This window comes from Anser brachyrhynchus (genome assembly GCF_964034855.1).
Source record: "Anser brachyrhynchus genome assembly, chromosome: 4".
Lineage (NCBI taxonomy): Eukaryota > Metazoa > Chordata > Aves > Anseriformes > Anatidae > Anser > Anser brachyrhynchus.
In genome coordinates this window covers 78,970,457-78,993,069 of record NC_137698.1, presented here as the reverse complement: position 1 = coordinate 78,993,069, position 22,613 = coordinate 78,970,457, and the positions used below count along the sequence as shown (strand labels likewise).

The 22,613-nt window shown below is 71.3% G+C and overlaps 2 protein-coding genes across 3 annotated transcripts; one reads left to right on the top strand and one right to left on the bottom strand.

Annotated features, from left to right (window-relative positions):
• The first annotated feature begins 6,607 nt into the window (after nt 1–6,607).
• LBX2 (ladybird homeobox 2) lies at nt 6,608–10,846 on the top strand. Its single transcript, XM_080589803.1, has 2 exons — nt 6,608–7,200; nt 10,205–10,846. Exons 1-2 carry the CDS (start codon nt 6,870–6,872, stop codon nt 10,600–10,602), a joined length of 729 nt encoding a protein of 242 aa, XP_080445929.1. The 5' UTR covers nt 6,608–6,869; the 3' UTR covers nt 10,603–10,846.
• A 5,295-nt stretch (nt 10,847–16,141) lies between these two features.
• On the bottom strand, nt 16,142–22,474 carry TTC31 (tetratricopeptide repeat domain 31). Of its 2 annotated transcripts, none has more exons than XM_080589797.1 (17): nt 22,246–22,474; nt 22,020–22,087; nt 21,863–21,923; nt 21,283–21,494; nt 20,745–20,828; nt 20,448–20,516; nt 20,164–20,313; nt 19,888–20,019; nt 19,072–19,168; nt 18,633–18,723; nt 18,398–18,539; nt 18,187–18,288; nt 18,027–18,114; nt 17,732–17,879; nt 17,456–17,530; nt 17,084–17,186; nt 16,142–16,995 (listed from the first exon to the last, which is right to left on the bottom strand). In XM_080589797.1, exons 1-17 carry the CDS (start codon nt 22,331–22,333, stop codon nt 16,912–16,914), a joined length of 1,794 nt encoding a protein of 597 aa, XP_080445923.1. In that variant the 5' UTR covers nt 22,334–22,474; the 3' UTR covers nt 16,142–16,911. The 2 variants fall into 2 exon arrangements, with proteins under 2 accessions (XP_080445923.1, XP_080445924.1); XM_080589798.1 differs by having other exon boundaries at nt 18,027–18,111.
• Between the last annotated feature and the right edge of the window lie 139 nt (nt 22,475–22,613).

The window sequence follows — 22,613 nt, the reverse complement described above, 5'->3', positions numbered from 1 at the left end:
CCCCGCAGCCGCCTGTCCCCCCCTGCTGTCCCACAGCCCCACCACCACCACCACAGCCCTGAGTGACAGCCCATGCTGCTGGGGGGGGGGCGATCAATGGCTGCCCCCAGCGGCACCGTGCCCGCCTGCCTGCACCAGTGCCGACGCACCAGCCCCCCCACAGACACCGCTGCTGCGTTTCGTTGAACTTTTCTTTTTAATTAACCTCTCGGCGGCGCGGCCCGGCAGCCCTGTCGGGGTTAATGATATCACTGACCCGCTGCGTGGCGGCCCTGATCGATACCCCCCCCCCTTCCCCGCGCCTCCGCCTGCCGCCACGCTGCAGCCCCAGCGCTCGGTGCGCCGACGCACGCCGCCCCACCGCCCTGCCCACCGCTGATCCCCCCGGGAGCCGGTGGGGTGCCCAGCACCCTGGTGCTGGGCCTCAGCGCCCAGCCCTGCCTGGCAGCATGCTGGTGCCTGCTCTGTAGGGCCGCAGGGGGGCGTGGGGCTGTGGGGCACTGGCGGGACTGCGCTGTGGGGCGTGGGGACGGCTGCGTGCTCCGGGAAACTGGTGGGGAGTGGTGTGCGGAGCTGCAGCCCTGGTGGTGGCAGAGCAGCTCAACCCTCACTTGTTGCCTCCTGACCACATCCCTGTCCCCATCCCCGTCCCTGTCCCTGTCTCTGGAGGATGCCCCACGGGCGATGTCCCACCAGAGGAGAGCGCTGCGGCACTGCAGCCCTGCTGTCCCTGAGCCATGCCCTGAGCACCCCAGGGTGCTGGTGCCGGTGCTCCCAGCTCATGCTCCCTGGCTGGGGAGGCTTCACCGAGCCGAGCGGTGGCTCCAGGCCGGGGTTTGTGGGGCTGAGATCGCACGGTGCCCTGCAGGTCCTGCATGACTGCCAGCCCGGCACCACTGGGTGCCTGAGGGGCCTCGCTGTGGCTGCAGACCGCCATTCCCGGGGCTGTACCCCACAGGTGCCAGGTCCCCCTCGCCCCTTGGGCATCCCAGAAGCCCTCTCCCCAGCCCCCCTCGGCCCCTCTGCCGTGTCGGGGTCCCGGGACACCCTGCCTGCGGCCGCCCCAGCCCTGCTCCTCACTCAGGTGCGCCCTGTCAGCGTGCGAAGCTTTAATCCTGCGGTCGTTTATCTTCTGAGCGCGGCCCAGAGCTGTCAGCGGCTCAGACGAGCCATTTCCTCATTTCATTGCCCCGGCGAGGGGCTGAGCTGGGGTCCCCGCGCTCACAGCCCTAATTGAATCCGCATGGCTGCGGGTCGCCGTGCCGGCCCCACCACGGCACCCGGCCACCCCACACCGCCCAGGGGCCCCGGGGTGCTGCGGCAGCGGGGCAGGGGCCAGCCCGGCCCACAGCCACCCGTCCCCGCCACCCCCCGGAGGGGACCCTGATTCCCACCCGGCCCCCACTCCGCACGGTGGCTGGGAACCCCCGGGGGCCGTGGGGACGCCAAATGTTGCCGTGTGCTCAGGACAGCAGTGGGAGAGGGTCCCGCAGAGCCCCCCCGGCAGCTGCCCCCACTGGCTGCCCCGTCGCACGGGCAGGGCTATTTGTGGCGCGGGGCAGGAAGCGGCAATGGGGAGACGGTGCTGCCTGCCCCGCTTCCTGCCCTCGCCGGGCGCGGGCGCACAGCCCTGCACAATGGCCCTGCCCGACCCTGCGGCAGGACGTGGTTCCCACGCCGGGGAGGCTGTGCAGACGCTCGCCTTGCTGCAGCTGACAGCGCCTGGCCCCGCGGGGCAGGGGTCCAGGGCCGCTCCCCGCAGCCCCCGCCTGCTCCCAGCCCCAGGTCTGGCCGCAGCCCCTGCTCCCCTCCACTCCCTCCTCTCTGCCCTGGGCAGCGTGGCCTCCCCCTGCAGCACCCCTCGCCCCAGCACCCTTGGGAAGAATCCCCAGGCCCTGTGGAGGGGCCTGCATGAGGCCACCCGGCACAGGCACCTCGCCAGCGCATCCCCCGCTCCCATCCCTCCGCTGCTGGCTGCTCCACGGGTGCCAGAGGCCACCACGGGCTGGGGCTGCCCCCACCGTCCCTGGGAAAGGGGACGGGGCTGTCCCCAGCAGCCCTGCCCTGACCCAGGGCCAGCGGGGCGCGGGGCTGAGAGGCAGCCCGGGAGGAGGGAGCAGCGTTTGCTCACAGCCGGAGGCTTTGAAATGCAACCACCCCCCCCAGGCCCATTTGGCTAGAGTTTGGCCCAGGCCCATATGGAGGCCCCTGTGGCAGGGGGGGTCTCAGGGGGAGGGCGGCAGCTGGGGCTGGGGGCTGGCAGCTCCCCCCATGGCACTGGGCTGGGGTCCTTGCAGCGGGGTCACCTGGTCCCTGCTGGGGCATCACGCACAGGGCTGGGTCCAAGCCTTCCCCAGGGCTGGGCGCTGCCTGGGGCCCCCAGTTTGCCAGCACGTCTGGTCCCAGTTTGCAGCCTGGAGCTCTGTGCACCCCCATGCACGGCTGTCACACGCCTGCACACCTCTGTGCACGGCCGCAGCTGCACGCAGGGCCGCTGGGTGTCTGCTGGGGGTGCACGCACACAGCACAGACGTGGGGGTGAGCACTGCCTGCACACCACGCACACCTGCACGGCCCCACGCATTTCAGGTGCCCCCAGCCCCTCAGCTCCCAGGGGGCACGAGCCCCTGCCCACTCCTTGCCCTGTCCTCTCCCGCCAGCGCTCATCCCCGCCGCGCTCTCCGCTTGATTAAGCTGCGGGTCCGCCCAGCACTTGTGCGTGCAGCGAGGTCAGTGCACGGTAATGAATAGATCATTTGCCAGTAACCCCTGGCGAGGGATCCCCGGCGCCCCCCCGCTCCCCGGACACATTAATACGCCGTTTCCCCGGGGCGAGTGTAATCACATCAGTTGCTGCTTCGCCGCAGCCGCCCCAGCCGCGAGCCGGGTGAGTGTTTATTGCCAATAATTGGCCGGGTCTCCTCCCCCGGCACCAGGGCGCGCAGGCCCCGCACAGCAGCTCCCCTGGTAATGCCCCGCGCGCCTCCGCTACTGACAGTTTAATTTTACACCGAGCTATTCCCCTTATTAAAGGAAAATTCATTTGCAAGCAATTTCCATGTGCAAACTGCTCTGCATTTCTAACTCTGGCGCGGGGCTGGGAGCGCCCCTAATTGAATTACTGCCAGGCGGTTCGTCATGGAGCCTGCGTTATTGAAATGGATTCACTAAATAATAGATCAGGGGCAGAACGCGGTGCCTTGGCATAAGCATATTAGAGGGCTGAGCTGCCGCCTCCCGCCCCTAATCACGTTACCCTGTCACGGGGAATTCGCTGCACAGCGCAGACACCCGAGCGTGGGGCGTCCCTGTCGCCTGCTCCCAGGGCTGCCATGGCCACGGGTGCCCAAAGCCGCGCTGGTGCCCCCCAGCCGCTGGCACCCCAGGCCACGGGTGCCCCTGCGCCATGGGTGTTTTGCGCTATGGGTGCCCTCGAGACATGGGTGTCCTGGGCAGGGGCGTCCGGGCAACCCCCAGCCATTGGCGTGGGCACCATGCAATGCACGCACGCCATCCTGCGTGTGCTCACACAGCCCTGTGTGCACGCACACCCTCACACGTGCATGCGCAGCTGTGCTCTGGCGCTGCTCACGTTGCTCCCGATGCGAGTGCTGCAGACCCTGCGCAGCTGCTGGGGCAGAGCCACGCTGAGCTCCGCCTCGGCTGTCCCAGGCCGTGCTGGGGGCACCCACGGGTGCGCTGGGGGCAGCTGCCCCCACTCAGGCCTGCACCAAGGGAGTGACATACAGGACACGAGGCAGGTGCTGGCAGAGCAGCACGGGGGTGTGCACCCCCACGGTGTTGGGGACCCCAGCTCTGTCCCAGCACCCGTGCAGGACGCAGCACCCGCCGGGCCGTGGGCGCCTGGCCAGCTTGGGGCCGGCCGCCAGCCAGGGCGCTTTGCCCCGCTCAGCAGGAAGCTGAAATTTTCCTGCAAAAATTCAGAAGTCTTTTTGTTTTCCACCTTGTGTCCTGCTTTGGGGTGAAGCGCGTTTCCCATCCTGTTCCCAGCAGCTGGGGCCGACGCTTCCCCACCCGGTGTGAACCAGGGGCCAGTGCCCTCTCTGTGCCTAGCTGGAGTCCGTGTGCCCATGGTGAGCAGGGCCGGAGCAGGACAGTGAGCCTGCTGCAGGGTGGGGGCGGCGGGTGGCACGCTGCTCTGCGCCCTTGTGTCCATCTCCGTGGCTGTGCACTCCCCCAACAGCTGCCCTGGTTCAGGCTGTGTGGGGCACGTGCTGGGGGGGATCTCACGTCCCAGCAGGGTGAGCACTGCAGCCAGACGCAGCCCTGTGACCAGCCCAGGTCCTGGCCCCACGGTCCTAGCCCCAGTGTTGAACTCCAGGCACCGCTGGCCCAGGGCTTCGTAGGCGAAGTTCTCGTCCCGGTCCCCAGAGCAGATGAAGTTGCAGGGGGAGATTTATTCAGAGGTGCAGGGCTGCTACAAACCCCGGTCAGTGCAAGAACAAGGAATTAGCCTAAGCAGCAATTTCCTGGTGTGTGTCACAGGGCATTAGCTGAGACAGAGCACAGGGCGCGGGCGTGAGCTGGGGCTCAGCCACCCCACAGGGCTAGGACCAGGGTGAGGAAGGCTGCAAACACAAGAGGGCTGCGCAGGCTGAGGGTGCAGCTCGTGGGAATCACAGCCCCAGCATCCCGGGGGAGAGCTCCCCTCTCCCCACAGCACATGTGGCTGGGGAGCTCAGAGAGCCCCTTCCCTGCCTGCGCTGGGTGGCTGGGACTCAGGGTCCGGCACGGTGCCCCTGTGCTGCCCGGTGCTGCCGGAGGGGACAGCGCGCACAGCTGGCACTGCCACTCGCTGCGGCCCAGCCGAGGCCTGGGCAACTCCTGCGGGGTCAGGGGCCAGGGGAGGCAGCGGGGGCCTGGCTCATCCGCGCCCTGGGACAGGCACTGCAGAGCCGGGCAGGAGCACGTGCAGCGAAGGTGGCACCACCGGCTCCTTGCCGTGTCTCTTTACCGCCAGCTGAGCGCACGAGCCCTGCGGAAAGGACAAAAGGCTGCGAGGCAGCCACATGGACGCTGCCGCATCGGCGCCGTGTGCAGGGGGCCGTGGGTGCCCCCACGAGCGGGACCAATCCGGCAGCACACAGCCAGCACCAGGGGAAGGGGCAGCCCTGAGCTCTCCCAGCCTGCGCCGCGGCACGGGGACTTCCCGAGAGCAGCTTTAAAACCTCTCAGAAATTGGTTAAATCTCACGCTGAGGGCTGGAGCGCCGGCAAGCCCTCACCCCACCCCCGCCCCGGGGTTTAATTGCTCCGGCTGCTAGGAAATTTCAAGGTTGAATTTGTCTAACTCCAATTTCCAGCCAGGGGATCGCGTTCTGCCTTTGTCAGCAACATTGGAAGCACCCCCCCCCCTCAGCTCTCCCCCTCCCCAGCACCAGCAGCGGCACACGCGGGTCCCCTTGCACCTGCTCCCACCCGCCCGGCGCGGTTCCCCCACGGCCCCCAGCCCACAGGTTCATTTTCTGTCATTACTGTGGTGACCCCTGCACCCGCAGCAGCATCTCTGGGTTCCCCGCTGTCCCCTCCCCACATTCAGGCTGCCCTCCCTCGGAGCATCACCCACCCCAGAAGGGCACCGGCACTGGCACGAGCCCACCCTGCCCAAGCAGGATCCCCTCTCCAAAGCTCCCCCAAAAGTGCATCACCAGTGCTGCATGTGCCGCACATTGGCCAGCCTGTGCCCACATGAGCTCCAGCAGCGCAGGGCTTCACCGCTGCACCCAGCAGAGCTGCTCCCCGCTTACTGCAGCATTTCCTCCTTCCCATTCCCCCCAGCAGCTGGGAGAGCCCCCAGGCCATTCCTTGCCTCCTGGGGACAGCCCCTCGCCCCTCCTTTCCCCTCCTATCTGCAGCATCCTGGGGGTGGCACTAGGACAGTGGGACGGTGTCCTCCACTCCCTCCCTGTTCCCATAGCTGGGTGCCCCCTCCCCAGACCCCCAGGGAAGATGCTGCCCAGCGCCCAGGCAGCATTCCCCTAGGATGCACCACTGGGCCTGGGAAGGATCGAGACCTCTGGGCAATGAGACAGCTCCTGGTCCCAATCCCGCCTGGGAAACCGGTCCCGGTGCCGGCGGCGGGGCTCACCTGCGTGTGCGGGCGTCCCTGGGCCTTTACGAGCGGACGGGATCACGGAGCTATTTGTACCGGGGGGTTTACGGCCGGGCCGCGCTCTGAAACCCAAAACCCGCCCGAAGCGGCCTAATCACTCCCAGACGCGGCGGCCCCTGCGCTTTTATGGGGCGTTTTAGAGCAGGGGAGCTAATAAATTTCTGCGACGGCAAAAGCCCCGCCGGGTCGGGCGGGGGGGCTCGGCGGGGGGCTAGCGGGCCGCCCCCGAGGAGCTCTTAAAACCGGGCGCGGTGGCGCGGCGCTGCGCCCCGGCTGCCTCCCGTTACAGCCGCACCGGCCCGGGAGCGGAGCCCCCCCCGCCCCGCGGGGCCGGAGCGGCGGGGACCCCCCCGGCCCCCCCCCCGCTCCCCCGCTCCCGGCTCCCGCCCCCGCGGCTCCTCCTCCTCCCGGTGCCCCGTTATCCGCCCCGGCCCCGCGCCTTTAAGGCTGCGGCACCGGGGCCGCGGGGGGCAGCGGCGGCGGGCGCGGAGCTCGCCCTGCCCGCCGAGCGGCTCCCGGCGCCGGGAGGCCGAGCGCTCCGCCGCCGCCGGGCCCCCGCCGAGGGGGCGGGCTGCGCCCGCCGGGTTTAAGTGCGGCCGCGGCCGGCGCGGAGCCGCTTCATGCGCGGGCGGGGCGGCCGGGACAGCGGCTCCGAGGGGGGATCCGCCGCCGCGGCCCCGGCAGCATGAGGCGGGCGCGCCGCTGAGCCGGCCCCGGTGCAGGACCGGGGACGCGCCATGACCTCGGCGCGGGAGGCGGCCGGTTCCCCCCCGCTGCCCGCCGCGGGCGAGGAGCGCCGCCGGGGCGCCCTGGACCAGCTGCCGCCGCCCGCCAACTCCAACAAGCCGCTGACCCCCTTCGGCATCGAGGACATCCTCAGCAGGCCCTCGGGCCGCAGGGCGCCCCCCGGGCACGGCGCGCCCCCGGCCCGGCTCCCGGACAAGGCGGCGGGGCCCGGCGCGCCCCGCAACGGCGTGTGCGCCCCGTCCTCGCCGCTCTGCGCGCTGGAGGAGCTCGCCAGCAAAACTTTCAAGGGGCTGGAGCTGAACGTGCTGCAGGCGGCGGAAGGTACCGGGGCGCCTCGGGGCCGGGCCGGCGGCGCGGGGCCGGGGCGGGGAGCGGGGCCGGCCGGGGAGGCGGCCCGGGGCCGGCGGGGGCCCGGAGGGAGCGGGGCAGGTGCGTGTCCGGCGGCCGGGCCGGGCCGGGCGCGGAGGGGGCGGCGGGCGGCGGACGCGCTCCCGGGGCGGGCCGGGGCTGGGCCGCCTCCGGGGTCTCTCCTCGCCTCCAGCCCGGCGCGGCGCGGCCCGGCGGCTGCGGTAAGTTTGGCTCGCGTCCGCACCGGGAGAGCGGGGCCGCGGCGCCGGCCAGAGCCCGGAAGGCGGCGGCGGCCCGGGAGGGCCCGGTGCGAGCCCGCAGCGAGGACCGGGCGCGGCGTTACCGCTCCGCGGAGCCGCGGCCCGGAGGGAGGCAGGGGCCGGGGCCGGCCCGGGGGGCCCAGCGAGCCCCCCCGCCGTGCGCACCGGCCGAGCCGCTCCGCGGAAGCTCCGCCGCGGCCCCGGGACGGGCGCGGTCAGAGCCCGGTACCGGGCCCTCGGCGCCCCGGAGACAGCGGGAGCGCGAGCTCCGCAAAATGCCGCAGCGGGCGCGGGGGCCGGGCCCCGGCGCCTTTACCGGGAGCCGCACATAACGAGCCGCCGCCGGGCCGGGCCGCGGTGTCCGCGCCGCAGAGAGCAGGGGATCGGTCCCGCCGGCGGCCCCAGCCTTAAAACGGAGGCACCGGCCCCGCGGCGGGTGCGGATCCGTTACCGAGCGCTCGGGCAGACCGGCCGCGGCCGGCTCGCTCCCGTCGGTAACGAAAACCTTTAACGAAAACCCGCGCCGGGCCGCGGCTTTTCCGCCCCCCGGAGCGGCGCTGGGTTCCTCGCCGCGTTACGAGCGGACACGCCGGCCCCGGCCGCGATCCGCGTTTGTAGCGCAGAAATCCCGTTTGCGCGGACTCCCGGCCCCGGCGGCCGCTGGCACCCGCTACCGGCAGAGGCGGCCCGGCGGGGCTGGAAATGGCCGCGCGGCTCTCGGGTGGGAACGGCGGCGGCAGCCCGGCCGCTCAGCCACGTCGCCGGCGGGGCCCGGCCCGGTCGCGGCTCCTCCGAACGCCCCGGGCGGCCCCGGGCTCCCGGCAGCGGCAGCCGCCGTGTGCGCGGCCCGGCAGCCCCGGCCCGACAAAGGCCGTTACGGGGCGGACACACGGGCGGGCAGAGCGCGGCCCTCGGAGCTGACGAAAAGAAACCGTTGCACGGGGACAGGGACGGGCAGAGCGGGCTCCCGTGATTAACGGGGAAAACAAAAACGTACCCCGAAGGACACACGGACAGAAACGGGACAGCTCGGGGCTCCGTAATTATCGAAAAAATAAAAGCCCGTACCCGGACGGACACACGGACAGAACCCGGGCAGCGCGTGGTTCCGAAATTAACGAAAAATCCTTTACCCGGACGGACACACGGACACGGACGGGCAGATCGGAGTTCTCATAATTAACAACGAAATCCTTACCCGGATGGGCAGAGCGGGGTTCCTGTAATTACTGAAAAAAAAGAGAAAAGAAAAAAAAAGAAACGTTACCCGGACAGACACCCGGACACGGACGGGCAGATCGCGACTCCCGCAATTATCGAACAAAACCCTTACCCGGACGGACACACGGACAGAACCGGCACAGCTCGGGACTCCCGTAATTAACGTAATTAACGAAAGAGCCCGCTGCACGGACGGACACACGGGCAGAAAATTGGGACAGCCCGGGGCTCCCGCAGTTATAAACGAGCGCGCCGCACGGACGGACACACGGACGGAGCCGCCGCCGACCGGCGCCTCGCGGAGACCGGGCCGGGCCGGGCAGCCCCGTTACGGGCGGACGGGGCCGCAGCGGGGCCGGGGCCGGCGGCGAACGCTCAGCGGGAGGAGAACCGAGAGCGGCCCGGGCCGCGGCCCCGCGGGCTACGGCGAAACGTTAGCGGGAGCCGCACGGGGCGAGCCGCCGCCGAGCCGGGCCTCGGGAGCCGCACTACCGAGCGCGGCGGGTCGGTGCCGCCGGCAGCAGAAAGGCTTCAGCGGCCGGGCGGATCCACGGGCGGAGCGGGACCAGGACCGGGACCGGGAGCGGGACCGGGACGGCGCCGCCGGTGGGAAGCCGTTACCGAGCGCGGAGCAGACCGGCCGCTGCCGGACACGGATCCGCGCATTTCGCAGAAGCGCTTTACCGGGAGGAGCCGCTGAGCGCGGTCTGTCGGGGCCTCGGAGCTTCGGCGCGGCCGGAACCGACTCACACCGCAAACCGGCCGCGGGGCACCGGCCCGCCGGTAACCGGAACGCTCTGAGAGCGGGCCCCGGGACGGGCCCGCGGGGAGCGGGAGTTCCTAAAACCGCTGAAGCGAAAGGACAGCCGGCAGCGCGGGCCGGTCGGGGGCCAGCCCGGCCCGGCCGCGGCGCGGTGCGGGCCCTGCGGCAGCGGCTCCGGGACGCACGACCGGGGGCGAGCCGCCGGCGAGGAGAGGCCGGACCGGAGCCCCGGAACGCTCCGCCGGGCCGGGCCAGCGGAGGACGGAGCGGCCGCGGGGCCGCGGGACACGGGTGGGCTCGGCCGGGCGCGGCGGGGAGCCGGCGGGCGGCGGCTCGGCACGGGTCGGGGCCGCTGTGGAGCGGCGGGGGAAGCGGGCGGAGCGGGCCGGGAGCGGCGGGCGGCTCCGGGCCCCGGGAACCCGCGGCTGGGCACTGGGCTCCGTGCGGAGCCACGGGCAGGGCCGCGCCCGGCACCGGGCACGGCACGGGGCGGCATGGAGCGGCGCGGCTCGGCTCGGCACTGCAAGGCTCGGCACGGCTCGGCTCGGCTCGCTTTGCACGGCTGAGCGGGGCCGGCTCTGCAAAACTCGGCACGGCCTCGTCGGGCACCGCTCGGCACGGCTCGGGTCGGTTCAGCACGGCTCGGCCGGGGAGGGCCCGGGGGGCGGCGGGGCCGGGGGGGGGGGGGGGCGGCGGGGCCGGGGGCGGCCGCGCTGACGCCGTGTCCCCGCAGGTCGGGAGCCGCTGGGCGCCTTCGGGCACCGCCCGGCCTCCAAGAAGCGGCGCAAGTCGCGGACGGCGTTCACCAACCAGCAGATCTACGAGCTGGAGAAGCGCTTCCTCTACCAGAAGTACCTCTCCCCGGCCGACCGCGACCAGCTGGCGCAGCGGCTGGCGCTGAGCACGGCGCAGGTCATCACCTGGTTCCAGAACCGCCGCGCCAAGCTCAAGCGCGACCTGGAGGAGATGCGCGCCGACGTGGCCTCGCTGCAGGCGCTGCCCCCCGCCGCCCTCGAGCAGCTGGCGGCGCTCCCCGAGCCCCCCCGCGCCCCCGCCGCCGCCCCCGCCGCCGGCCCCGAGCCGCCGCCCGCCGCCGAGCTCTCGGAGGAGGAGATCGACGTCGGGGACTGAGGCGGCGGGGCCGGGCCGGCACCGGGAACTGACCGCGGGCCGCCGCCGGAACGGGGCGGCCGCGCTGCCCCCGCCCCCGCGCCGGGGGCTTTGGTGCAATTTCTCTTTTTTGTCTTTGTTCTTTTTTTTTTTCTTTTTTTTTTTTTTAATTTTATTTTCTATCGTGACTGTCCCGTCGGTCCGTCCGCGAGGCCCGGGCCGCCCCGCGTGTATATATTTTGAATAAAGGAGACACCTTATTAACGAGGAGCGGGGGGGGCTCGCTGGGGCGCGGCGGGTTGCGCACGGGCAGACGGACGGACGGACGGACGGAGGGACGGACAGACGGACGGATGCGTGCACCCACGCACACGCAACCCCCGCTGCAGCCCGAGCTGGGCGCGCTGCGCACACGCGTGCAGTGCTCAGCCCGGGGGGGCTCCGGGGCGGGCGGGGGCCGAGGTGGGGAGCGGAGCCGCGGTCCCTGAGCCCCCCGGCGCCCTGCCCGGCCCCGCGCCCGGAGCGCTGGGACCCCCCGGCAGGGCTGGGTGCGGGGACGGGCTCGGGGCGCCGCCACCCGCAGCCGGGGCAGGGAGCAGCGGGGGGGCGAGCAGCGGGCCCCAAACAGCACCCGCAGCTGTGTGTCCGTGTGTCCGCGTCTGTGTGCTTGTGTCCGTGTCCGCGTGTCCGCGTGTCCCTGCCCGCGCGTCCTTGTCCGTGCTTTTGTCACCGTCTGTGTGTCTCTGTTGGTGTGTCCGTGTCTGTGTGTCTGTACGTGTCTGTGTTCGTACATGTGTGCGTGTTTCCGTGTCTGTGTGTGTGTGTTTCTGTGTCCGTGTCTGTGTCTGTACGTGTCTGTGTTCGTACATGTGCGTGTTTCCGTGTCTGTGTGTGTGTGTTTCTCTGTCCGTGTCTGTGTGTCTGTGTGTGTTTGTACACGTGTGCGTGTTTCTGTGTCCGTGTCTGTGTGTCTCTCTGTGTGTGTGTTTGTACATGTGTGCGTGTTTCTGTGTCCGTGTCTGTGTGTCTGTCTGTGTGTTTGTACATGTGTGTGTTTCTGTGTCCGTGGCTGTGCCCGTGTCCGTGCCCCCACCGCCCAAGCAGGGGGAGGCGGGGGCGCACCCCGGTACCCGGACACCTGCTCCGAGCCGTTGGGCTCCACGCCGCCGCCCTTGACGTCATGCTCCGGTGACGTCACCGCAGGGGGGGGCGATGACGTCACTCCCCGAGGAGGCTCAGGGCGAGCGGGGGGTGCCCGAGCGGCAGCGAGGCGCTGCGCCGTGCCGGGGGCCCGGCCCCGCACCCCCCCGTCCGTTCCCACCGAGCCGGGGCGGCCGCGGGGAGGTGACAGGCAGCTGCCGGCCCCGTGCCCTCGCCAGCGGTCCCCGGAGCCCCCTGTCATCGCCGCTACGTGTGAGCCCCCCCGGGCTCCATATGAGCCCTCGCTGATCTAATTACGCCGGTGCAAACTTCCGAACGGAGACCCGCTTCTTCCATTATTTACTCCATTTTTAATTGCATTGTCCTTCCCTTCCCCCAGCGCTGCAGCAGCGCCGGCCGAGGGGGAGGGGGAGAAATGAGATTTAGCCCTGAAAGTGCCTTTGAGCGTCCCCCCCCCGGGGAATTGCTTTTAATTTGACAGGTAGGAGGCCTGGGGAAGGCGGGCTCGGTGCGTGCGCGGGGCCGCGGCCATGCCGAAGCCCCAGGCTGCGGGTGTACCGCGGGGGGGGGAAGGCGAGGGGGGCGGCGGTGACCGGGGGCTCCCCTTGTGCTACGGCTGCGGGCACCCCGCGGGCGGGGGCAGAGGCCCCGGGCAGGGCTCCGGAGGAGAGGGGGCAGAGGACAAGGGGTGGGGGGAGAGGACCCCCAGGGGGTCCCGCCCTGCCTCCCTCCTCCCTCTCCTCAGTGCTTGTGGACTCCGGGGGTTGCCCGGCCTCGGGAGCCCCCAGCTCAGCACCCACACGGCTGCCCCGGTGCTGCTCCGGGGCTGGCTCCTTTCCCCCAGCTCCGCACAGGCCTCCAGAGGCCCAGAGACTTGGGGGGGCCTCACACCCCGCGGGGAGGGTTTGCACACCCAGCAATGGGGTTTGCACACACAGCGATGGGGTTCACACACCCTGCGGGGGGGGGTTGCATACACAGCAATGGGGTTTGCGCACACAGCAGTGGGATTTGCACACACAGCAGTGGGATTTGCACATGCAGCAATGGGGTTTGCACACACAGCAGTGGGATTTGCACACGCAGCAGTGGCGCTGCACGCCCCGCGGGATCCCAGGACTCTCACACTGACCCACGGTGCCCGCAGCCACGGCCCCGCAGGGCTGGGGCAAGGCTCCGGGGTGCTGTTGCCGCAGACGCCTCATTCACTTGATGGGCGACCAAAAAGCGGCGGTTTGTGCCCAGCCCCAGAGCCAGGAGCCCTGCGCTCACCCCACGAGCCCCCAGCAGCCGCAGCCAGGAGCCAGGAGCGAGATAACGAGGCGCCCCCACGGCCCCGCAGCCCCCCGGCCAGCACCGGCCCCCCCGGCCCCCCCTCCCGGCAGGCGGCCACGCCGGGCGATGTCCCCGGTCCCCACGATAGAGACGGGCACGGGGCCGCACGCCCGGGGCCGGGGGCTCCAGCGCCGCTCCCCCCCCCGCTGTCCCGGCGCTCCCAGAGCCTCCCCGAGCGCGGCCGGGACCCCACATCCTCGGCCCCAGCCCGCCCCATGCGCCCCACAGGCTGGGGGGGGGGGGGGGGGGCAGCGTGGGGCAGGGACGGGGGAGGAGGAGGGGGCTCAGGCCCCCGCGTTTCGGCCCCGTCCCCGCAGCGAGAGCCGGTGCCAGCACCTCCCGCCCCTCCGTCTGCGGGGCCCGCCGGCTTCGGTGCCCCTGCCGCGGCCCCAGCCTGCCCGAGCCCCCCCCCGGGCCCAGCCCCCCCCCCCCGGCCGGTCCCGCGGGCGCAGCTCATCGGGGCGGAAGCGGCCGCGGGGCCGGGCAGCGGCTGGAGCCCCCCCGGCCGCCCCGCGGGAGGCTCCGCTCCGGGACGCGCCGCAGGCGCCGGGCGCGCCGCCATCGGCAGCCGCTTCCCACCGCCGGGGGCGGCCCCGGGCCCCCCGCCCGCAGCGGCACCGCGCGGGGGCAGCCGGCCGCGGGCTCGGGCACAGGCAGCAGCTGCGGCCCCCCCGGTGGGCGAGCTGGGGGCGCTGCGGGGCTGCGGGGGGGGAGCGGGGCTGCGGGGAGCAGCGGGGCTGCGGGGGGGGAGCGGGGCTGCGGGGAGCAGCGGGGCTGCGGGGGGGTGCGGGGCTGCGGGGGGGAGCGGGGCTGCGGGGAGCAGCGGGGCTGGGGGGGGGAGCGGGGCTGCGGGGGGGGGTGCGGGGCTATTGGGGGCAGCGGGGCTGCGGGGGGGAGCGGGGCTGCGGGGAGCAGCGGGGCTGCGGGGGGGTGCGGGGCTGCGGGGGGGAGCGGGGCTGCGGGGGGGGTGCGGGGCTATTGGGGGCAGCGGGGCTGCGGGGGGGTGCGGGGCTGCGGGGCTGCGCGGCGCCGCCCGAAGCGGGGCCCCCCTCGCGTACTCCACGCGCACGGGCGCTGAGCACCCCGGGGGGGTTCCCCGGCTGCAGGACCGGGCCCCCGGTCCCGGGAGGCTCTGCCCGGAGCCGAGCCGCGGGCACGCCCCAGCCGCGCTCGCCCCCGGCCCCGGCCCCGGGGCAGGCTCCGTGCCCGCGCCACCCGCGGGGGCACCGCCAGGCCCGGCCCCGCGCTCCGCTCCTCCCCACGCGCTCTCGTCTTTTTCCTCTTCCAATTTTCTGGATGATTAACTCTGCTGCTGTTTCCTGACAACCTCTGCTGTTGGTATTAATTTCTTTTAACTAGTGATTAATTACTCGCTGTCTCCCGCGCTCCTTCTCCCCGCCGCCCATTTGCATATTAATCAAATCCTACTTGATGGCCTGCCTACTGCCTTCCTGCCACAGCCCCTGCGACTCCCGTCACCTGCAGATGACATTACAGGCACTGCTCTCCTAACAGCGGGGCTGGGGGCCCACAGCAAACACAGCGTGGCCCTGTACCGGGGGCAGCGGGACCCCCCCGGGCCCTGCCCCTCGCCAGGACCCCCGCTGACGGGAAACCGGGGCACCGGGAGGCCCCAGTGGGAGGCACTGGGGGCTGCCTGGGCGCTACCCCCCGCCTCACCCCAGGTGCTCAGAGCCTGGCATGCCTCGATGCCTCCCCCATCCCCATGCCCCTGGGACTCCCAGGCTCTTCCCCACACCAGGAGGTTCCCAGGGTTGGGGGCCCAGTGCAGTTGGGCTGACCAGGGAGGTGGTGCCCTCCCCATCGCTGGTGTATTCGAGACACGTGGCCGAGGCGCGAAGGGACGGGATTTAGTGATGGGACGTGGTAAGCCAGGTTGGCAGTTGGACTTGGTTGAAGCTCATTTCCAACCGAGGTGGATTCCATGAATTGGTGATTCCGCACTGTGCGGAGCAGCCTGGGCACGGAGCTGCCCTGTCCCTGCTGTGTGACACCGCTGTCCCCCCGGCAGCACCACCACCTCTCCTGCAGGACCCCCGCACTGCCCTGGGCAATTGCCCACCCCCTCTGTCCCTGCTGTCCCTTGTCCTGTCCTCCCCGGCCAACACCGTGTCCCCACTCCTCCAGGGAGGGAAAACAGCCCCAGGGGAACAGCCACACGGGACCAGGGCAGGGAGTGCCCACGCCCCCCCCTGCAGCACAGCCAGAGGGCAGCTCCAGTGGCAGGGCAGCAAGACTCAGGGCAGGCGAGCGACCAAAGCAGCAGCCCTGCGGGTGCTGGGCCCCTGAGGACACGGAGCCGCCTGGAGCACATGCACCAGAGCCGCTCACCGCAGCCCGGTGAGCAGCGACGGGCCCCGCACGGCCCCAGTGTGGTGAGCCAGCAGCCCCATGGTGAGGGCTTGGCGGGATGGAGCTGCGGCAGCGCCCGGCTGGGAGCCTGCCCGACACTCGCTTCTCTCCCATGCAAAAGCCACCGAGCACGGCTTGCCTCTGTAAATCACATGAAACCCTCAGATGCCTCAAAGGGCAGCTCCATTAGAGATAATCCCGCTAAAAACCCACAGATGTTCGCTGGGAAACCAGCCTCCCTGTGTGCCGCGGGTGCTGCTGCAAAGTGAGCTTTAATGGAGCTCAGCAGCAGCCCCAAACGCTTCAAAGGCCGCGCGCAAGTCCCAGGCCATCAATCGCTGCCAGGGCCTGGAGGGACTGAGAGACAAAACACATCCACCGTGCCCTGCCTGGGAACGCGGCCCCCCCCCCCGCCCCCGTGTTGGGTTTCCCCAGAGTCACACAGGGGGGCTGCGCGGGGGGGCTGCACCGCAGCACAGGGAGCCCGTGGCAGGCGACAGGGCAGGAGCTGGAGGAAAGCAGGGGCAGCAGGAGGTGGGGGGATGAGGTGTGACGGTGGCAGTGCCCCGGGGGGGACGCAGAAGCACAGCCCGGGTGGGGGGGGAGCAGCTTTGCACTGATGTGAATGGGGGGGCTGATGGGGTGCCAGGGACAGGCAGCAGGGCAGGGGAAGGAGCAGCACAGGAGCACATCTGGCTCTTGGTTTTATTAAGAAACCCAAAGCAGGTACAAATCCCTGAAGGCAGCGTCTGCCGCTGTGGGCAGGGCCCAGCCCCACTGCGTGCAGGGCTCCCGGGCACAAGGAGCTCCATGGGCAGCCCCCGGGGCAGCACGGTCCCTGGTCCCCAGAGCCCCCAGGGGGGAGGCCCCCAAGGCACAGCCACACCAGGTGGCAGGAGGTAGGGCCCTGGGCTGGGACCAAGCCCAGCACACAGCAGCACGGGGCCAGGGCTGCTGCTGCAGAGGGAGAGAGGGTGCGGGCAGGGCCCCCCCAGCCCGCTGAGGCCCGGGGAAGGCACCCTGCAGGGTGCCCCCGGCTCCTCCCAGGGCTGGGGACCAGCTCCGAGAGCCCAGCGCACAGCCAGGAGCCGCTGCTGCAGGACGCGGGGCACAAAGCGCCAGGCTGGGGAGGAAACCAGAGCAGGGAGGGCCTAAACCCAGCTGTGCTCACTCCTTGGCTCCAGGGCCTGGGGAAAACATCCCAAGAGGTCACAGCCCCCGCGGCCACAGCCCTGCCAGGAGGGGTCCGCGCTCCTGCTGGCTCCCCGGGGCGCGAGGCCGGGCGCTACGGAGCTGGGTGGCGCAGGAGCAGCAGTCTGTTGGGGCCAGCCCCTGGACAGGGTCCCAGCGGTGCAAGGGGGCAGCGTCCCACCACAGGGGGCCTGGCTCTGCTCCCCGTGAGCTGGTGAGGTTTGCTGGCTACAGGAGCCCCCCGGGGAGGGCACCCCCCTCGCAGCAGGCCTATGGGCGCTGCCAGGGGCTCGGCGTGGCGTGGGAGGGGTGCTTGAGCTGCAGCACCAGCCTGCTTCCCTCCAGGTCAGCATCCTGGGGAGGGAGAGATATCGGTGCTGCCATGGCCCCGTTGGACGCAGAGCCCAGGAGGGGCCGTGGGTCCCCCCGGCCCAGTGCTCACCAGCATGTCCTCGTAGGCTGCTTCTGCTGATGCCTTCTGCTTGAAGTTGATGAAGGCACAGCGTTTGCCTGGGAGCATCCGGATGGACTGGATCTGCCCAAACCTGCGTGGTGGAGTCTCAGCAAGCCTGCCCCACGGCCACCCCGCACCAACGCTCCCCACGCTCCGCAGGGAAGGTAAAACACAGCAGGGATGGGGCCGGGATGTGCCATCGCAGAGCAGGGCTCACTCCCACCACGGAGCACGGGGAGCAGGGGCCCAAGTGAGTCAGCCCCACAGGGCAGGCAGGGGGCTGGCAGGGCACCGTGGATGCAGGGTCCTGGCACCGGGATGGCGACACGGAGCAGGGCAGGCGCAGGGAGAAACACTCACCGGCTGAAGCAGTCCCGCAGCACCTTCTCGGTGATCCTGGAGGTGACGTTCCCAACCCACAGGGGATAGCAGTCCCTGCCAAACCGCACCACCATCACCGGCAGCTGCCTCCCTCCTGCCCACGCCTGGAGGGCTCCCCAGCACCCCCAGCTCGGTGGCAGCAATAGGCTTCACCCGGCCCTCCCGCTGCCCCGAGTAAGCACCAGGCACCTCCCCTGGGGCCCTGGGCTGCAGTCCCCGCCAGCCCCGTCTCCCTCCCCAGGCCCTGGGCCCTACCTGCCAGGATGATGCGGAGGCAGCTGCTGCTGCTTGCTGCTCGCTGCGGCTGTGGCCCGGGCCTGGCTTTTCGAGTGGCTCCTCGAGTTCACCACGGTCACAAAGCCACTCATGTCGGTGTCACAGCAGCTCCCGTTCACCCACTCCTCTGGTGAGAGGCACCCAGGGCTCAGCACACTGAGGGCTGGGGGCCAGCCCAGCCCCTGCATCCCCCGCTCCCGTCCAGCTCCACCGCACCCAGGGCCCCCCAGCACCATCCCTGAGGCAGAACTGCTGCTGGTGCTGAGCCCCTTACCGGGCAGGGGCAGCGGTGGATCCCCATCTTCCAGCAGGGACAGCACGGGGACGCCCCCAGGGCCGCCAGCCGTCTGGGCGCTGCTCTGCTGCGGAGGAGAGAGGGGTCAGGGCCCGTGGGGTGGCGCTGGGGCCAGCAGCACAGCAGGGCCGGAGCTCACCTGCAGCAGCACCCGGCAGGCCTGCAGCTGGGCGGCCGCGTCAGCGTGGGCACCATCCAGCCGCAGCAGCTCCTCGAAGGTCCTAACGGCCTCGGCGTAGCGCTGGGGCCACGTGGGGAGAGGGGCTGAGCTCCTGTCCCCAGGGACATGCTGCCTCTGCCCCCATGCAGGGCTCTGCCAAGCACCTGCAGCCCCCTGCCCGCCCTGGTACCTTCAGCCCCCGCAGGGCTTTGCCCTTGCGGAAGAAGCCTTTGGGCCAGTTGGGCTGGAGGCTGAGGGACATCTGCGCATCCCTGAGCGCCTCCTCGTATTGCTGGAGCTTCTCGTAGCAGTACGAGCGGTTCCCGAAGAGCCTGGGGGCAGAGCAGGGTCGTGGCTGCATGCTCTGTGCACACCAGCTGGGACGCGGAGCTCAGTGACCCCTCAGCGCCCAGCCCCGTGCTCACCGGTGCTCCCTGGGGTTCAGCTTCACGGCCTCGGTGAAGGCCTGCACTGCCTCCATGTAGTGGCCCTCCTGGGCGGCCTCGTTGCCGTGGCCTGCAGGGAGAGCATCGCCCGCTGCCAACCCTCGAGCGAGGCGGGCAGCCCAGGTGGGGGAGCAGAGCGGTGTCCCAGCACGCGGCAGGGACACGTGTGTCTGCTGGGGATGAGCAGGGCCACAGAGAGGAGGTGGCAGCAGCTTCGCCTTCACCCCGTCAGGTGGGAAAGGTGCCTCGGAGACAGCCCGGTGCCACACAGACCCACAGACAGTGAGAAGCACGAGGGTGCATGCCCAGAGCAACCCTCCTGGGGCAAAGCTGCCCACAGAGCCTGGACAAAGCAGGGCAGAGCTGCCATGTGCCCACCCTCTTGCTCTCGCTGTCCGGGGAGGCCCGAGGCACTGACCTGCAAGAATCAGGCTCTGCTCCACCACGCTTGTGTCCAGGGGCACAGGCTCAGTGGCCTGCGGGGCAGCCAAGCACGGCAGCGGGGGCTCAGGTGCCTGTGGGGCAGCCAAGCAGGGCAGCGGGGGTGAGGACTCCTGCCCCAGCCTGGGGGCCGAGGCAGACGGCCCAGGAGAGCTGCCTGTCCCCGGTGTGCAGGCACCGCTCCCCGCTGTGCCCCAGCTCATAGGGCTGGGCAGAGGATGGGGGCACCCCCACCCCCACCAGTGCAGCGCAGCCAGCTCCAAAAAGCTGGGGGAGGCTGGGGAGGAGCTGCCATGGCTCCCGGCCTAGAGCACCGGGGTGGACACTGCCCCTGTCACCACCCAGGCAGACAGAGCACGGCCCTGGGACCCACGTGCTGCGCCAGCCCCTTGGTGACTGGGGGCTCCCTCTGCCCACACACGGTTTCAGCTGTAAGTCAGGAGCTGGGCCAGCCACAGGCTGTGAAGAGAGCCCAGGGCGAGTCAGTGCTGAGGGTACTTACGGCTCCCATGCATCCTTTACCAGGTTCCTGCAGCTGCCATCAGCGTGCTCAGGAGGCCCCAGCCTGAAGGAGCTCTGGCACCAGGACCGCTGGTGCCCAGCCTTGGGACCGGCGGCAGCAGCACCGCTGCCCACGGCCGCCCTGGTTCCCACTCCCTTCCCAGGAACTGCCCAAGGGACCGCCCTGCCCGAGGCCCCTCGTGGGCAGGGGTCCTGCAGAGACGCCCCAGCCCCCTGGCAGCGCGCTCCTGCCTGCAGGGAAGGCCCCTCTGGGGGGCGAGATCCAACTCACTGTCTCCTGCAGCCCCTTGTCGGGCTCTACAGCACCAGGTTTGGTCGGTTTCTCCTTCCCAGGCACTTGCAGCTTCACACCTGCTTTCTGCCGTGCTTTGAAGACAAAGGTGCAGCTCAAGTCCAGTTCGTCCTAGAAGACGAGATGGGTCAGAGCCGTGCAGAGCCGCGTGCCCTGTCTGCATGGCAGGCAGCGGTCAGGGAGCGCAGCAGGCGCCACGCGGGGCTGACCCTGGCTGGCAGGCAGGCAGCGCAGCCCACGGCCGCAGCGCCTCACCTCTGCCTCCTCCACGCTACCATCCTGGTCCCCTGCTCCCTCCTCCGCACCATCCCCGAGGCTCTGAGAGGGGCTGGAGGCTGAGCAGCCCTTCTCCTCCTCAGCACCATCAGCATCGGCGGGAGCAGCGCTGTTCAGAGACGAAGTACTCTGCAGGGAGAGAATGGGAGCGGGAAGGCAGCTGCAGGCAGGGCTCTGCCCCCGGCAGCTCTCGCAGCCCCAGCTCTGCACGTTCCGAGGTTTGTGGGAGCCCTAGGGGGAGAGAAAGGTGCACGGCCGCTCACCGACTCAGCCTCCTGCTTGCTTTTTAGCTCTTGTTTTAACTTTTCCTGCTTCTTCCTGTCCTTCTGCTTCTGAAAGGCAGAGATAAAACCACGCGTTGGCAGCAGCCCAAAGCGGCACAAACCCAGGCCTGACCCGTGGCGCAGCTCTCTGCCCAGCGTGCTGCTGCGGGCAGGGAGCGTAAGCAAGCGCCAGCCCCCGGGAGACATGCCTCGCACCGGGGCTATCAGCGGGGCTCGGACAGCAGGGACCACGCTCCAGGCAGGCCGTGAGAGAGCCCCACAGCGGCACACACCCACCTTCTTCTTCAATTTCTTTTTCTCCGCTTTCTTCTTCATTCGCTCCTCCTCTGCCACCAGCTCCTTTGCGTTCTTCTCTGCTTCCTGGGGGGAGAGAGGTGTCAGTGACCAAGTATGAGCCCCCGACACCGCACCCCAGCCAGGAAAGGGCTGGGGTGTGCAGGCAGCAGGGCCTCGGCTGCCCCTGAGCGTGGTGGGAGCTGCTGCAGGGCTGACGGGGACACCACGGAGCTGCAGGGATTCGTGGGGGAGCCACGGATTCGGGAGGGGATCACGGGCAGGAAGCTGCAGCGGCTGCTGCTCACACAGGAACTACGACGTGGCCCAGCCACAACAGGCCGGAGCCCAAAGGGGCCATCGGGGCAGCCCTGCAGAGCTGGAGCCAACGTGGGGATCACAGGAGCAGCTTGCGAGAGCTGAGCCTTGCTGCAGCCAGGAGGCGGAGGGACCGGCGGGCACAGCATGGCAGGGACGGGTCAAGCTGGCAGCAGGGGCACCTCGGGGAGCAGGAGCAGCGCGTGTGGCCGAGGGCACTCACCTCCGCTGTGACCTGGTGCCTCCAGGACGCGTTCAGGCCGTGCACGCCCAGGTTTAGGAAGCCAGGGGCTGGGTGCACAGGCAGCGGCTCCCGGCACAGGATGGGGTTGTTGGTCCCGTGGAAACTGAAGCCGGGGCTGCTGTAGCTCCGGGCGTAGTCGATCCAGTTGTCACCCTCCTCCTCCTCGCTGGACTCCGGCTGGCTGGGGCAGCCTGTGCAGGGCGAGGCGCTGCCCACACCTCCCCACGGCCGTGCCCCCCGCAGCCCCAGGCACGGCCGCCCCCACCCCGCCTCCCTCTCCCCCCCGGCACCGAAGCAGCAGCAAACGGCCCCGCAGGCGGGGGAGCCGCCGGCCGCTGAAGGCCACGCTCCGATAACGGGAGCGGCGCTGCGGGGGAGCGCCCAGCCCCAGCACGGCCGGGCCGGGTCCTCCCCCCCGCCTGGCGGGGGGCGGCAGCCGCTGCCCGCTCCTCCAGCGCTTCGCCCCGGTGCCGGGGAACGCCGGGCACCGCCGGGCCGCTCCCAGCCCCCCCCCCCCCGCCCTTGGGGTCCCCAGGGGCCGAGCCCCCCAAGCCCTCACCTGGCAGCGGCTCCGCGGCGGCTCGTCCCGGCGCCGTGCGGTGCAGCGGGGGGCAGGCGGCCTGCGGGCGGAGCGGGCCGGGAGGTGCCGCGGCCGCCCCGCACACACCGGGGGCGCTGCCCCGGGGCTCCCAGCCCCCCCCCGGCCCGCCGCCTACCTGCACCTGCCGCATCCTCCGCTCGGCCTCGGGGGCTCCGGGCAGCAAGTGCCGGGGGCACGGGGGCGCTGCGGGGGCCGGGGGCAGCGCTCAGCCGCCGGCGGAATCGAAACCGAAACCCGGCGGCGCGGGGCGGGGCGGCGCGGGGCGGCCCCAGCCCTCCCCGCTCCCCGCTCCCGGGACCCCGCCCCGCGCCCCCCGCCGCACCCCGCCCCCAGCCCCGTACCGCCGCTCCAGCCGCCGGCGCCGAGCACGCAGCCCCAGGGGCCGGCGACGGGGGCGGCCCCGGGTCCCGTCCCGGCTGGGCCCCGCATGGCCCGGCCCCGCCGCTCCCGGTGCCCGCCGCCGGACCGCGGAAGCTCCCGCTCGGCGCGGGCCGGAAGCGGGGCGCGGGCGGGGCGTGAGGCCGCCGGCCGCCATCTCGGGTGCGGGCAGGAGGGCGGCCCGCGAGGCCCGTCCCGCCCCCAGCGGGGCGATTCGGGGGGCCCCGCGGCCCCTCGGGCTGCCCCCGGGGGTCGCAGCCATGGGCGCCGCAGCCCCTCCCGCCGCCCGTCCCGGGGCACGGCCGTGCCCCCCCGCACCCCGCGGCGCTGC